This window comes from Gadus morhua, chromosome 1 (genome assembly GCF_902167405.1).
Source record: "Gadus morhua chromosome 1, gadMor3.0, whole genome shotgun sequence".
NCBI lineage: Eukaryota > Metazoa > Chordata > Actinopteri > Gadiformes > Gadidae > Gadus > Gadus morhua.
In genome coordinates this window covers 3,881,481-3,898,754 of record NC_044048.1, presented here as the reverse complement: position 1 = coordinate 3,898,754, position 17,274 = coordinate 3,881,481, and the positions used below count along the sequence as shown (strand labels likewise).

The following is a 17,274-nucleotide window of genomic DNA, read 5'->3' as shown; positions in this document are numbered from 1 at the left end:
CACACACACACACACACACACACCGCCTTTAAGTTCTATAACTGCCTCAGGGAGACAGCAAGCCTCATCTTCCACACAGTCAGCCACATACAGACTCACCCAAACGCTACAGAGCATGTGGGTGAGTGTGTGCGCAGTTTCTGTGTGTGTGTCTTTGTGTCTGTGTGCGGCGACGTCTGATTGCGTGAGTTTCTGTGTGTGCATGTCTGTGTGCGTGGACGTGTGATTGCGTGAGTTTGTGTGTGAGAGTGTGGAAACTCCCACCTGCCAAGGGGCTAAAGGGCGATACAGGCTGTCTGTAATCAAGCAATCAACCAAGCAGCACTGAAGAGTTGAACCACAGAGTGAGAGTTGGGTGTTCAACGCTGGCCGGCATCGTTCAGGCACTAGCAAAGAGGTAGCATTAAAAAAAAACAGCAATCAAGAGGAAAATAAACGATTCTGAAAGTGTCTGTGAAGAACAGAACCATAAGTAAATTGTAAATGGACTGCATTTATACAGTGCTTTTCTAACCAGTGGCCACTCAAAGCGCAAGCACACATTCAACCATTCATGCACACTTCACACACCAACGGCAGGGTCAACCATGCAAGGCGACAGCCAGCTCGTCAGGAGCAGTCAGGGGGAGGTGTCTTGCTCACACCTCTCCACACCTCGGAGCCGAGGATCGAACCAGCAACTTCCTGGTTCCCAGCCAACCCCCTCTACCTCCTCTGCCACATGCCTCCCTCATGTCGGCTGTAAGTACCAAACCCTGTGAGCTGGAGTATTGTCCACATCCTATTCAACCTCACCATGTTCCACCTCAACCACATTTGTACCTTAAGCCCAAGCGGTTGCTACACACACCTTTCACAGTGATGGCTGCTACACACACCTTTCAGAGTGACGGCTGCTACACACACCGTTCAAAGTGACGGCTGCTACACACACCTTTCACAGTGACGGCTGCTACACACACCTTTCACAGTGACGGCTGCTACACACACCTTTAACAGTGACGGCTGCTACACACACCTTTAACAGTGACGGCTGCTACACACACCTTTAACAGTGACGGCTGCTACACACACCTTTTAACAGTGACGGCTGCTACACACACCTTTCACAGTGACGGCTGCTACACACACCTTTCACAGGGATGGCTGCTACACACACCTTTCACAGTGATGGCTGCTACACACACCTTTCACAGTGATGGCTGCTACACACACCTTTCACAGTGATGGCCACGCCCATCAGAGCCTCGCGCAGGGAGCTCCTCTTCCTCCACCTGCCCTCCTCCGTGTTGTACACCTCCACCGCCTTCACAGGGCTCTGGTCCTCGCCCACCCCCCCCACCACCAGGATCTGCTTCCCCAGGACGGCCACGGCGGCCCCGGCCCGAGGGGTCGGCATGGCAGCCAGGCTGATCCATCGGTCGCCCTGCACAGAGAAAGAAGCCAACCAGAGAGAGAGAATTTAAACCTGCACTATGTACATTTACCATTAGCAACTTCTGGACCAGTTTATACAAAACAATGACATAGTGCAGGTTTAAAGAGTATGCCTTTCTAAAAAGTCTGAGGCAGGGCTGCCGGCTCCCTGTAACTGCCCCTTCCATTCGGATTGAATAAGATCAGGGGTGCCGCATAAACACTTAATACGTTCTCCTTAAAACTAAATGTCAAGAGGCACTAGTCTCGAATGTAATGTACAGTGATATTGAGATAAACTGTCAGCGGGAACATTTTCTGAAGAGTGAACTAATCACCGAGATCAAACCTAAGGGACAGCACCATCTCTGGTGAAACCAGGGTAATTACAACCGGCAATTAAAGTCACATGGCACCAGTTTGATTAAATTGGAAATGAAAAAAGTGTCTGTTGCTTTCTCTTTGGCTTCATTTCAAAGATTGATTACTGTTTAGCAATGATTTGGGTCTTTGACTAGGACATTTTACCTCACTATTGAAGGGCACCACCACACACAGTGATTATGACTGGCGACAAAATATTGTGCCAAAGGCTAAATCTTTTCTAGAGTTAAGCTGTTTACTGGCTTGGAGCGGTCAGTGTGACAGTAGGCGGGATGGCTGGCTGCCAGTCCACCCAGACGTGGGTCTGATGAAATTCTATCAGGATCTGGCCCAAGTTCATGATGTGTTGCTTGTGCTCTACGATAATATAGAGGGCATCCTAGATTCTTTGGAATAAACAAAAGATAGACTGGAAAACTTTCCACAGTTCGTAGCTTTGTCAAGGAATAGCTCAATTTGTGAGTAGACTCCCAGCAAGGCTGAGGACCAAATTAGCTATGAAGGTATTATTGTAGCAAAAGTCTTTAGCATGTGTACACAAGTCACAAATGTGTTACAGTAGATTTGAAATTGTAAATGTTTTTTCTATCATTGTAAACACAAAATAGGGGGTACGAGTTCACATGTCCTTTGGTACAGGTGCACGAATCCTATCCTGTGCATCACAACTTGATCATGGTAGGCCTAAATGATAAGACCTACAAAGATCAATGTTATTATTATTACTAACGTTTCCGCTCAACCCAGGCCCGGTTCCAGAACAGAATGCCTTGGGGTGCATCTGAGATTACAGGGGGTGCACCAGTACTATACTAAAACCAGCTACCCAGCTTCAGTTCAGGCTTCGCTTTTTTACACACAGGCCTTTCTACCATAGACAAGCACTTCTGCGTAGTTCTACTGACATGTTGGGACAACAATCATTTACTGTGCTTAAAAGATGGTATCATATCATGTCTTGTGATGTGGAGAACATTTCAGCTGCAACATTAGCTTATTGATATCTTAGATAGCTTTGAATATGAGATAGGTTTTTGATATGTGTGAGGTGTAAAAAAGAACCGAATTCTCGGAAAAAACATGTGACTGCAATTCAAATATAACGTTTATTTTTTATAAATTGTGGCAGGATATTTCGAGTGTGTTATTGCTTTATACAACAGTTATACTAGTAAATGTACTGTTAATAATAATGATTGACAATAGATTGTGATTTGTTTGTTTATTTAATCATATAAACGAATGAAATTGCTTCCAGCAACAAAAATAGATCCCCATTCCCCACTGAGCGGACTGTTGCGAAGCAACATATAAACAAAACACCATACATAAATGCGGAGATATTTTGTCAGTTTGGTGAACAGTCAGAGTGATGTTGGACGCTCGCTCATATCTCAACGGTATTCAATGGATATTGTCACAAGTTTAATTACAATTTGTTTTGTGAGCAAGTATTTTATTATTTTTATCATATTTATAAAAAAAAAATTTTTTTTATTTTATTTTTTTTTTTCAATTGAGGGTTCAAACAATTTTTTTGGGGGTGCAATGCATGCTTATGCACCCCCGTAGAACCGGGCCTGGCTCAACCTCTCATTGTAATTAAACCCATAGCAATAATGTGGAAACCCCAGTCGATAATGTAACAAATTTCTGACCGCATATTATAATAACATTTTGCCTATAATGTTACAACGTATAACAATTTGGTTCACCTATTACGTAATGAATCAAGCATAATCATTTCCTCCTTATGTTATGTAAGGAGGTTATGTAATAATTTTCTACTTATAAGCCGTTTTCACACATTTCTATACACGTGCAGCTGTAAAGCTGTGCAGTGCTAACATTTAAATATTTTTTTAACAATTCAGGGAACAAAAGGCAACGGGCTGATTATTATTTAGGGGGCCACTCAATGACAAGCAATGACAGAAGCGTCATCAACACGCCCACTGAAGTGTCGCGAGAAATACTGACTTTCTACACCTCATTCACATATAAGGTAATTTACATTTTCTACAGAGTAAATACTACCTCAGGGGTACATTCTTCTTGCTGTAGTTTGGTCTGGCTTTGCGAGACTACCTCAGGGGTAGTATTATTCTGGAGATTTTCAGGATAAAAGTGTCAGGATATGTTATGAACACATATAGCCCATCAGGAGAATATCAGGACTTACACGTGTGTCTGAAAGCAGCTAGTGTGTGAGCAAATGATTAAATTATAAAATTAGTCAAGTGCTCAGTTACCAGCTCCCACAACAAGCACCCAGTGACCAGCCCCCACCACAAGTGCCCATTGACTTAGAAACTGACAATTCAGTGAGCCGGTGTGCACTCGTCACTGACAATTAAGACACCTAACTGTCAATCATGGGAGCCATGCCAGACCTGTCCTCTGATGAGGAATAGCAATCAGAAATGCAGATTCAACATAAACCGTTCTGCTGTGCTTGATGGTGCTGTGAGAGGTTTCAAGAGACTGTCCTACATCTGACCTTCCAAATGTGTGTCATGTTCTCGGATGACTTTGGCGTGGATGAGGAGGCTGTTGACCTCGGTGGCCCTAGGAGGGAGTTCCTGCGTCTGGTCACATGTATGTGACTAGACGCATGCTTTAATTGTGTACAGTCTCCCTTTCTATATGGCTATGATCACTTTTTATTTCAAGGGTTGTGCCCTGTACTTAAACTTAATTTAAGTACAGCGCCTCATGATTCCTCAAGCCTTAAGAGAGGACAAGTATTTTTTTGCTGGCCATGCCATTGCGGTGAGCCTAGTTCATGGCGGGCCTGCTCCTGGGTTCTGTTCCCATTCTATTTACGCCTCCCTGACCGGAAGATCGCCCAAGCCTGAGGTGCTGGAGATTGTAGATTTTGACCTTTATGCCAAGGTCAAAAAGGTAAACACATTGTAAACATACAGAATACTTAATGGCCAGTGTTATAACAATTGGATTCTATGGAATTTGTTTCTGATTCGACACAATATCCCTGGACAGGATATTTGACTTTGCAGAATGCATCTAAATACTGTATAGTTCAACATAATAGTTTTCTGTATTATTTAATATGTTTTCATCCAAAAATACAAGTAGTAAGATGTAAACAATCTTTCTTATTCAACAAAGTATGAACACAGCAGACAGTACTTTAGAGCAAATAACAGCATTTCCTGAGTATGACAAACTTCACGTAGAACATCCATTTTCAAATCATCTAACAATGTAAACAGAAATGTTGTTTCATGGCACCCTTTTCATTCCTTCCTATACCTTTACTTTTCAGAGGAGTGTTTTTGAAAACTTTTACTTGCAGTGAGCAGATCATATGAAGTTCCATTGTTCCAACTGTTATGCTCAGTTATGAATATATATTATTATATATTACTGTGAAAAGTAACTATTGCGTTACTTTCAAGTTCATTTTTAAATGATCAAATGTGTCAAATAATTTGGACCCAACCTCCACCCCTCATTAACGGAACTTAAAATACATGTGCCGCCCAACTCTAACTCTGATGGGCTTACCATGACATATTACTGTACCTCAGCCAATCATCATCATTTATGAGATTGTCTTGTTCCCACTAACCAAGTCACAACAGTAAAGAGAGAGAGACAGAGAGATCTAGTTGGTCTTACGAGAAAATTGCTTCCATTATAGTAACGCGCCACATCTTTTGGCAGAAACTGCGTTATGATAGCAAGAGTATTCAATTAGATTACTCGTTACTAAAAAATATAATGCCGTTAGTAACGCAATTATTTATAATTCCTTTATTCCCCATCACTGATCAAGAGAGAGAGAAAAAACTGAACATTAACCAGGCATATTATATTTGTGTGTGTAGTTTTGTATTCTTTTTCGGGAGAGTCTCAAAGATCTACCAGTTGATCCCGACCGACGGGTTGGCGACCACTGGTTCAAGATTAAACAGGTTACGCTACTGAGAATGCTATTCTTTTGAATGTTTATGCCGCTGCCAGAAAATGTACTTGCAACATCATCGCGTTATAATCGATTATGATCAGCCATCGATGCATCGTCCATGTCTGCATCGCGATTGTTACGGCCACATTGGCCTTTCAGTTGTCATTGTGTGTGTACTACTTGTTTTGTCTGCCTTTTCTCTCATAGGCCTGGTCCCGCATGTTCCCGGTTGGGGATGTGCCCGGCCTCTGAGAGACGGCGGTGGGAGATTTTGATTTGTGTTTTGCTCTGATTGTCAAGACCAGTTTTGATCAAGGCTTTTCACGCAATTAAAACCAGAAACTTGGATTGTTGTTGTTACGTCTGAGCCGCGTAACAGCGATGCATCGATTATTTGCTTAATTTCCACACCTCTAATGTGTTGTATATCCATTAAGATAATGTTGAGTTTTTGAAGAGAATGTACATCTTTGGATGAATTGCAACAGGCCACAGAACCACTTACCAATTATCTGGCCAATGCAGGGTGTCTCAGGCCTTTGAAAGGCATGGAGGACCAAGACTTTTTGTTGGAGGACATCCTCATGCTTCAGGTGGTCCAACGCGTCAGTGGAGCATTTGAAAGGTTTGTATGAAGGTATTATGGTAGCAAAAGTCTTTAGCACCTGTAACTGCAGATTTTGAATGCGTACACTAAGTTCACTTAGTTCAAAATTTGGGTTTACCAATGCACACATTTTGGGCATGTTCTCATATTATGAAACACGAGTGTGCGATTGTGTTTTGCACCAACTGCGCTGCAATGATTGTAGCAAAAGGATTTGAGCACCTGTAACACAGACTTGCGTACTCGTAGACCCTATTTTGTGTTGACAATGGAAGAAAAAATATTTACGAAATTTACTGTTACACATTTGTGACTTTAGAGTACACATGCAAATTAAATATATACGACTTCAAATTTACTGTGACTTTAGTGTACGCATTCAAAATCTGCAGTTAGAGGTGCTTAAGACTTTTGCTACAATAATACCTTCATAGGTTTGTGTAACTCCGTTGTTTAGCAAATATAATTAAGAATAACAAAAGATGTCAACATATATTTATTAGTAAACGCCAATGTACAACCTTACAAACATTCTGAAACAAGGCTTATATGTGTCCTGTAGAAATAACTTAAAGAACATCAGGTTATAGATAGTTGTCAAATACAACACCTTTTTGCATAACCAAAAACTCTGAACTGTCTTGTAAGTCATTCCTTTTATGTACTGGGTGATAACTTATCCAATATGAAAACAGTTATTTGAATCTTCTCATGATACATTTTTAGATTCAGGGCGGGGATGAAGACCCTTGGGGCCCTATTTTAACGGTCTGAAATGCAAGTGGGAAGCGCAAAGCGCAAGTAGCTTTGTGGGCGGTTCTACGGCGCTATCGCTATTTTACAGGCGGATAAATTACATTTGCGTCGCGGCGCAAGTGTCAAAAGGGTTGGTCTGAAGCAGCCTAGTTACCCGTAGGTGTGGTTTGGGCGTAACGTCCAACAAACCAATGAGAGTGCCAGCTCCCATCCCCTTTAAGAGCCATGAGCGCATTTGAATCGGACGAGTTGATATTTTGACAGCGCGTCTGCAGTCTCCGATGAGACAAATGCACATGAATTTCAAACTGCAAATGGCTCAGTTTATTGCCAAATAATATGGCCTAATTCACACATGGAATAAGGGGTTTTCTTCCACAACTTAAGAAATACTGAATCCTCAAATAAATTTCGGCAAAGAAAACGTATATGATATAACATGTGATATGCGGTAACTGTGGTTCTATTTAATGATATACGCAATACATTATAAACATTGTTTCTTATCAGTATTGTATGCTATCCTAATATGCATGTGTCCCCGCGGTAATAGACATTGCCATTGATTGTATTATGCGTTACGTGTTTAGTTTGCGTGTGTTTAAACAGAGCACACACGCGCGCATTCATTCATTCTTTACACTCACTCGCGGTAAAACAATGTTTTTCACGATCAAATACTCATCAATCCTAAAAGTTATGGGCATGTAGGCCTACACGATGTCTCTGTCAAGAAAATATGTGTTTGCTGTAGCCTACGGTGTTTGCAGATGCATTGATTTAAAAGTACAACTTATTACCGCTGCATCAGCTGTTCTTTCCCAAATAATTTACCAAGAATGTGTGGCTAGGTAGATGGGAGAAGCAAAGTGTATGCGCGAGGTGCACAAGCAATCCGTATGCATCGCATGCGCATTTATGCATGCGCCCTTAAAATAGCATCTGAACAACGCGCCACTTACTTTAAACCAGGTATTTCCTGGTCAGCAGCGCAATGGTATTCAGAAACGGCAAAATACCGTTTGCGCCAGAACACGCCTCCTCCTTCCGCCGAACCGCCCCTTGGGGCGCATGATCAATCCCTAATTTACCGGCGAGTGGCGCTGGTGGGAAAAGAACGCTCTGCGCCAGTTGTAAACTAGCAATGACACATGCGCCAGTGACTGACACCGGGATCCCACCGGACGCGTAAGCGCCGCGGAACGGCTGCGCCGCGGAACGGCTGCGTCCTCTGCCCTGCGTCCATTCCTACCGGGCGCGTAACGGCAGCGTAGCGCTGCCTTGCGAGCCAGCCAGCCAGCCAGCCAGTATTCACGCGAGATCACGCGATAATTCTAAACCTAATGTACTCACCTTCCACTCCCAAAACTATTGCAATTAAATGCCACGCTTTGTCCTTTCTGACATTTTCCTTATAAAAAGGATGATTTGGTACATAAATGACTTCATGTTGCTGAACTTCGACAATGAGTCTCTCGTCGTCAATGTTGCCGACCCTCTGAGACCCACCGGTCATGACGTAATAATGTTGATGTGAAGTTACATCAGAGAATGTCTAATATGAGGAGAACTGGCACTCGCGGGTTAGTTCCGGTTTTCTGGACTGGTTGCAGTAATAATCTTTGACCACGCGGGGCGCTCGTAGGCGAGTCCAGAATGAATGGGAGCCAACGGGGTTTTATCCTCAGAATCCACTTTTCTCACGATGTAATTTTTTGTCAAGTAATTTTATAGTTGCTATCAAAGGGTGGGGCTAAGATAATAAACTCAGCTGAATATTGCATTTTTTAAGGTCACGTATCTGTTCTAAAAAGGCGTTAAAAACATGCGATGACGTCACACACTGTAATACTGTCAGAGGCACTGCTTTACGGCAGTTTCTAAAGCACTTCCCTTGTCCCGCAACGATAACACCAGCTGTTGGAGGTAAGGCTTTTTTTTTGCCCTAGTTACAGAGTTTTAGTGAGCTAATGTAAAAAAAAGAAATGCGCGAATGTTTTACATATGTATGTTACTTACAGAGAGTGTTTTTTCTAATCCTCACTAGTGGCGATGATAAAGCTTTTTTTTTTTGTAACGATTATGAGCCATTTCTTTCTCCTAAAATAGAAACCTGGATTAGAATCATAATTTTAAGACTGCATCAATTTAGTTTACATCAGTAAACAATCTGCTATAGAGCAGAGTTCTGTTGTTCTCCTTATGCCTCTTCCTTTCTTGATCTCTACAGTCGGACCTTGATGCTGTGACAACGGACAAGTCTTCTTCCTCTGTCCTTTTCCCCTGCCTCTGTTCAGTATGTTCAGTGTTGTTAAATCATTTCTCTTTTTTTATTAGGTTACTGTTCTTATTGTGTTCTTGTTAGTGTGATGTTTGAATAAACTTGCCTGTTGCAATGTTGGTATAATGTTTGTATAATTACTGTTATACAACTGTTACTGTTTCAATGTGACCCAGACCATATTTCTCATTTCACAAACATGTGTAGCTTATAATGTGTTGCATGGCAGAGCAATTACGGTATATTCAATGGCTTAAAAAAACCCATCTGTAAAGATCAGTGAATGCATAGAAATCAATGACAAGTGGTGTAGATGGTTTTCCCTCTGTGCAAGGTCATTAGCCCAAGTCCTACAAAAAAATAACGACTGTAATAGCAGATGTTGAAGTTGTTAAATCGTTAACTAACCATTTGTATGGAACAATCGGTTAAGGTAAATTAAGTGCTTGAGTCTCGACACTTTAGAGAATGTCTAGCGCGCAACTTGAATAAGCCAGGTGAAGCCTCAGGTAGCTAGGACCATTCATACAGGAGCAAGCAAGAACGTTACCTTTTTCTGTCCTTGGTAAACGAAAAGACGGACAATCCGTTTCCACTGTAAGTGCAGTTTATCATTGCACATTTAATAGGCATTTCTTATCCCGCTCAATTAAATGATATTGAGCGGGATATTGACTGTATTATTTAAGGTGGTCATACCGTACCTACCATGTATATAACACATTGAACACAAGAAATGGAAGAAATTCCATTTATGCCCATGAACTTTCACCATACATACTATCTAAAAAATAAAAGGACCTGCAGGAAAATATAAATACAGTACTCAAAAATTGAGTTAACACGTTTCTGATTGCTCTTCAGCTTCAGATGCCGTAAGAGGGGTCTCTGGTCGTAATCAGTCGCAAGTCCGTCGCTGACCAATCAGCATTCATTAGCAGAATGCTAGCGTGTATGGCCAACAACGGCCCAAACTGTAAGAAATCGAAAGGACATAAGTACTCACTCATTTGACTTTTGAGCCATAATCTATATTGAACTTGCGGAATCTACAATAAAATTTGCGATATTTCAACGACAAGCAGGTGAAAGAGGCATAATTAGCCGTTTAGCCACATAGACTCCCATTCAATCTGGACTCGCCCGCGATCACCCCCAGTGGATGTATCATGGAACTACAACCAAAATGGAATCATGGAACTACAACCAAAATCGGTACAATGGGGCGTATTGGGAGTGCCCAGGCTCTTCGTAGACGGGCTCTGGTTACATGAGCTGAGTATTGTGTTTTATTTTGAAAATTGACCGGATGCTCTATGGCTTTTACTTTTCACTTCCTGCCCGGCTCGACCTGCTCTGTCGAAATTTACGCGGTTTAGCAGCGGCTCGCGGCGAAAATAGAATTGGACGGAAAGATAGCGCCGCGGCGCGGCACGCCGCTCCTGGGACGCTGCTGAAACGTTCCGCGGCGCGCCCGGTGGAAATGGTCTCATTGATTATAGTGGAAGCGATCAGCAGCGTGACCGCGGCGCAGCCGTCCCGCGGCGCGTACGCCTCTGGTGGAATCTAGCCTTAAGTCACTTGCGCCGGATGCAAGATAGGGCCCTTGGTGTTCTTGGCGCAATAAGAATACACCTAGCTCCTTTCAGACCACTGATGTGTCACGAGCCATCCCAACTGACAGCTGATATACTAGAAAAGCTCTTTGTTATTTGACTGTCAGCAGTGGGCAGCAACAAAAGAAAGGCAGAGGAATCCGTTGTTCCATTTTGGAGGGACTAGCAAAATGGATATTAAGGGTAAGTATTATTGCTAGCTATGGAATATGTGTACACATACTGCACTACTCCACAACTTTTTTCTCTAGATAAATTGCCTTCCTTCAGTTATGCGGTTTGAGTTGTATTAGTTTCATCAGATACCTTTGTACAGTAGTTTTTTGTTAACTTTGAACCCTCTTCACATTATTTTCATATGCTCTTCTGTTTGTATATCCATCCCATATAAAAGAGCATACTAGATTAATTTGGTGTTTTTTGGTTGTCTTTGGCCTACCCTGGGCCAGGGCTCCCGACATCGAAGCTAATCTTAGGGTGCTGGCATGCGGTCAGACCACATATGGATTTAGATTAGATGCACCAAACACCAACGCTAGTTTCGACAACATCGTAGTTCATGTCGGCACCAGCGATGCTAGGACGAGACAAACCAAGGTCACAAAAAGCAACATTGCTAGGCTTTGTGACTTTGCCAGAAAGATGTGTCGGCATTGATTAATTCTCTCTGGCCCTCTACCGATTAGGGTAATGATGAGCGTTAGAGCAGATTACTGTCTCTAAATCGCTAGCTGACACGATATAGTTCAGAGCAGGGCTTTGGTTTCATAGATAACTGGCCCTCCTTCTGGGGTCGCCCTGGTGTGCTCATGAGAGACGGCCTTCACCCTACTGGGTTAGGCGCCTCAATTATGTCAAAAAACGTAGATAGATGTCTTAGCAAGGCGTGACTCATCCACTCACAGCATGCTGGGTTGCAGGAGTTTAGCAAACCTGCTAGCAACATGATAGTTTATGTTGCAGAGTCTAGAACAGCAGGTGGGTTAGCTGAACCAGTGTATCAGGATGATGTATCTATTGCACCAACCCTTTCAGAGCTGAATGTTAACCGGACTCCCGTTGAAATTAACGTTGTACCTATATGTACGGTGGCTCAAATTGCTCCAGACAAAAGGGAGTATGGCTGTTCGGTACACATGTTGATGAGACACCACGAAAAGACCCAGAAAAATACTTTTGTCGAGTTAGACGGAAGAGAGCCATCCTTCCAAACAAACCAACATCGTCAAGTCGAGCTTCGAGAAAGAGATCAGTGGCCGGCTAACAAATATTGAAACTCAATTAGCCAAGCTTGACAAACTGGAGGTAATAAAAAAACGTACTCGCCGAAATCGCGGCCTTGAAAGCTTCTGTTGACTTCGCAAACAACCAAAATGCGGACATGCAAACGAAAAACAAAGCACTTGAAAATAATATAAAGGAGCTGAAAACTACCACTGCATAGATTAAAAAGGAGAACAAACAACTAAACAACGCCGTGCTTGAACTAAAATGCAGGAGCATGAGAAATAACATTGTCATCTCGGGGCTCAAGGAAGAAGAGGAGGACTCCACCATCACCGAGCAAAAGCCTTCCTTGAAGACTCTCTGAAAATGCCGGCTGCCGATTTGGCTATGGTTGACTTCCAGAGGGCTCATCGCTTTGGGATAGTGACCCTCAACAAGCCCGGGCCTATCATAGCGTGCCTCTCCCTCTTCAAAATGAAATTCGCTATCATGGGCAGAGGACGGGAGCTAAAAGATTCACCCCTGGGTTTGAACAACCAATATCGCAAAGAATTCATGGACAGGAGACGCATTCTTGTTCCCATACTCAAAGAGAAGCGGAAACAGAAACAAAAGGTGAAACTGGTGATTGATAAATTGTATGTCAACAACGAGCTCTACAAGGACCCCACCAAAATTGACTGTCTGCGATACAGCGATGGGCGGCTATGTGGTGCAGCGGCAGACCAGCTCTCCAGGGGCTACTTTCACCCATCATGGCTGGGAGAGTGGCTGTGCGGGGCCTCGGCCATCATCCTTCCTGGGACACAACAGCTGCCCAACTCCACAGAGTGCTCTCTACCATCGTCGGCGGACCTGACCATCACACTCAGCAGCCAAACAGCTCACAGATACGAACAGCTCCATGTCTGATGACATATATAACTGTGCGACAGCTTCCTCCATAACTGTGCGATTCAACACTCAACCAGGTCTAGAGAACTCTGCGATCATTAACTTTGCTGGACTGCTGAAACCGTGAGTAAACTGCTATCATCCCCCCCTGCGAATGCGGGCTACAAACAAGCTACATTGTTACTTACAGATATGCACATGCACACACACTCTAACAGTAGGCCTACACACATTCCAAAAAACTCACCGCTCAGATTCCTCCTTAACTATACATTTTCTACATGATGATTTCTAGGATTTATAATATTGTCTCTTTACAGTCACTTTCCTGTTATATTTTTGTCAAACTACTATGATGGGACGCGATTGGGTAATGGATGACCTGTGCTACACTTTGATGCATCTCATTTTTTTGATTAAATGGGAAGGGAGGGGGAAAGGGGGAACAAGGAAAGCGGTAGGGAACCAGGATTACTCCATAATCAGACCTATTAAGGGCTTTGAAGATCTGGCAAGAGATGATGAGCATCTCTCCGACATGGGTGAACACATAAAACACATAAAAGGTTGTAAAACCTACACCATTGACCAAATAATAGATAAGGAGAAACACAATTTTTCTTTATTTCACACAAATATTAGAAGCCTGAATAATCACCACACGCAACTCGACTCCCTTCTATCTACTACAAACTTGCGGGGTTGCAGTGAGACCTGGCTTAACTGAAGTTCTCACTGTGATATCTTAAATATAGGTGGATATAACCTAATTGTCACAAATAGAGCTTACTCTGTCGGAGGCGGAGTATGCTTGTATGTAAAATCCTTACTTTCTGAGATTTCTTAACATCTACCTATTGTTCTATTCATGCATCTCTTGAATAAATGTAATCTTTTACTACATAAAGAAAAAGCCAAGGTTCTGAATTTAAAAACAATGACAAACTTACTTGAAAACATGCAAAACAAAGCATGGTAGCATATTCACAGCTGCGGTGAACCTGACACGGCTTATAACTTATTGATAAATGAAATAACGGACTATGCAGAGCACCATCCCCGAGAAAGGTGTTGGAAATGGCACCACAAATAAAAATGCCTGGATCACAAGGGACATCAAAAAATCTATTTTTCATAAAAATAATTTGTATAAACATTACATTAAAAATCCATCAGATGAAAATAAAATAAAATGTACACAATTTAGGAACAAACTTACACAAATGATTAGAAAGGCCAAACAATACCATTTCACGGAACTCCTTGCTAAATCACAGGGCGATGCCAAAAAATCTAGCAGGTGCTCAACAACGTTCTCGGGAGAGGCCCAAAGATTACCGTGTTACCTGATGTCTTGAACGGTGACAGAAACGTGGCGGCAGGTGATGCTGACCTTGCTGGTGTTTTAAACTCTAACTTTGTCTCTATTGAGAAAATCTCACGCAGAACATAGTTCAACCTTTGAATGCCTCGTTCAGCCAGTTTTTACAAGATGGTCAACCAAATTTCTTTACTTAATGCCAACAAATTGTTTTGAAGTATCTGAAACTATCAGGAGCATGAAAAGATCTCAGTCATCAGGAGCCGACAATATCTGCAGTACTATCCTAAAAGCCATATGCAAATTTTTTCCCGGTCTACAAGTCTGGCGATAACTAAATAACTAATGTAATATGGACCCCTCTGTGTACCAGGATGAGATAGACCTATTTATTAAGTGGTGGAACACCAACCATCTTATTCTAAATGTGACCAAAACACAGGAAATGGTTTTGGATCCGAGGCAAGTGACTGACCATGAGCCAGTGGTCAGCAAAGATCAGGAAATCACCCAGGTATCCTCATACAAGTATTGCGGGGTTCATATTGATAATCTTCTCTGCTGGAAGACACATATTGAAAACCTCTGCAATAGACTGCAACATAGGCTATATATTTTTTGAAAATTGTACGGCGTTAGCAGCCACATCATGATGATTTTCTAACGTGCCATTGTAGAGAGCATCATTAGATATGGTATCACCTCATGGTTTGGCAACATAATCATTAAGCTAAGATGCAAACTGGCCAGCTTGCACAAAACAGCAATGAAAATCGTAGTGAGGAAAGAATATGAGCCTAGCATCTATGAGCAGACAGTAAGGAAAAAAGCAAAGAAAATAATTTCCAACTCCCAACACCCACTCTTCCCTGAATATGAAACACTGCCATCAGGGAGAAGGCTCCGGGTGCCGCTATGCAAATCTAACCGCCTTAAATTATCATTTGTCCCAGCCTCCGTAGTTGACGAACGATGTGCAATAGAATAATGTGCAATAAATAGGTTAGCACTTTAGCACATAGCACTTTAGCACATAGCCCTTTAGAACTAAACACTATAGCACAATATCCATAAGTTCTAGTGCAATAAACACGTGCACTTTATCCTCATACTGTAGATTTCTATGTTATACAGCAAGGGGCAATCAAGCCCCATGTTCTTGATGTTCAAATGTTGGTTTGTCTGGTTGTGTTTGTGTCTGTGGTTGTGTTTTTTGTACTCTGTGTATGTTAAGAAAGCAATGATGCACTGTGCCCAAGACAAATTTCCCCACGGGGACAAAAAGTTGAACCTCGACCTTGACCTTGTAAGGCCACCCGAGGGGTATTCCATCAACCAAACTAAAGGCAAAGCCAGGTTTATTTATCTTAGCCGCACTACCTTCAGCTAGAGTTGCGTACCATTAACGTGACTTTAGGGAATCGCCGCTAGGTTTCCACGGCAACTTATCCAACCAAACTAACCTGGTCGGTAGCAGGCTAACTGTCAGGCTTAAAAAATCTGTGTTTCAGAGAAGTCCCATCCGTCGGCAACAAGTGTACCATCAGAAGATATCGCCAAGCCTAGTCCTCACGAATTTGTCATAAATCTACATATATGAAGTACAGACAGCGTATATTTTCACTAAGGGTCTAAGATTTAATGATGCAAATGAAATAACTAAATTAATTGCTATATATTGTTATCGTGGATATGTATTCTATTGGATTTGTGAACAAGCACTTGGGGCGACCCAACTTCGGGTCCTTAGGCCTAACAATTGACTTTTTATATAATAAATATGTCTTACAATATCCCTAGAACCCAAATATAACTTGCAAAAACCCATGGTAAAGTTAATGTTAACATTAATGTTACTGATAATGAAGCCTTTGTCACAATGACAAAGACACTGCTGCATTGGGAAATAGCAGGCAGCCACATAAATTCCAGTCAGGTGAGTTTCTCGGCAGGCAGCCAAGACCACTTCTGTTGAGAAAAAGACTATTGTCAGTCTATTTAGAATATTCAAAGAAATGGAAAATACAGTTTTTTCCTATCGTTTTAGGCAATTTACCTAAACCATGTTCACATTCCCTAAACACTTCACACAGTGAGCATACCAGTAGACCATGTGAACCAAACTGTGGTTACTTGCCCCTATGCTAAGATACAAATGCTGGCAATGACGCCTTCTTCCAAATTTCATGGATACCTGCCCCAGTCAATGTTCACTACCGGCAAAACGCTGTGGAACTACAGCATATTTTACCAATGTTTAGATACTCTGTTCAAAACAGTGAACTTTCTGTTCAAAACCTAACAGTAATTTAGATCACTCTAGATGGAAAGATGCTGCATTTGGACAGACAAATGAAGTTACATGTTTGAATAAGAAAATATATTTAGTTTATAGTTTATTTATTTTATTTTACAGTAATTTCGATTTTTTTCCCCCTGTGCACCATAGTTCTTGGTGAATTGGCATGGAATTACTTTTTTTACGTAAAAGCGACACTACATACAATGATCTGTACAAAACACAGAGGATAAGTTTTGCAATGCAAAACACCTGGTGGTCATTTCAGCTAAAGACCTACTCAGCTAAAGACCTACTCAGGTGTTTTACATGTAATTTGTGCCTCGTTGAAAAAGGGCCTTCTTTGGCATTTGCTTTGGACTTCTTTACGTAGTTGGTATAGGAAAATGGATAGAGCAAGAGCAAGAGGCAGAGGCAGAGAAAGAGGAGGAGGTGGAGTAGGAGGAAGAGGAAGAGGAAGAGGTGAAGGTGGAGGTGGAGTAGGAGGAAGAGGGAGAGGAGCAGCAGCAGCAAGGACAGTTGTATCTGATGAAATCAGA

At 42.2% G+C, this 17,274-nt stretch overlaps 1 protein-coding gene across 1 annotated transcript in view; it reads right to left on the bottom strand.

Annotated features, from left to right (window-relative positions):
• Nucleotides 1–17,274, bottom strand: part of klhdc8a (kelch domain containing 8A) — a 48,665-nt gene that overhangs the window by 9,659 nt on the left and 21,732 nt on the right. The window contains exon 3 of the mRNA XM_030367472.1: nt 1,216–1,426. Coding sequence (XP_030223332.1) covers nt 1,216–1,426 — 211 coding nt within the window. The remainder of the gene's footprint in view (nt 1–1,215; nt 1,427–17,274) is intronic.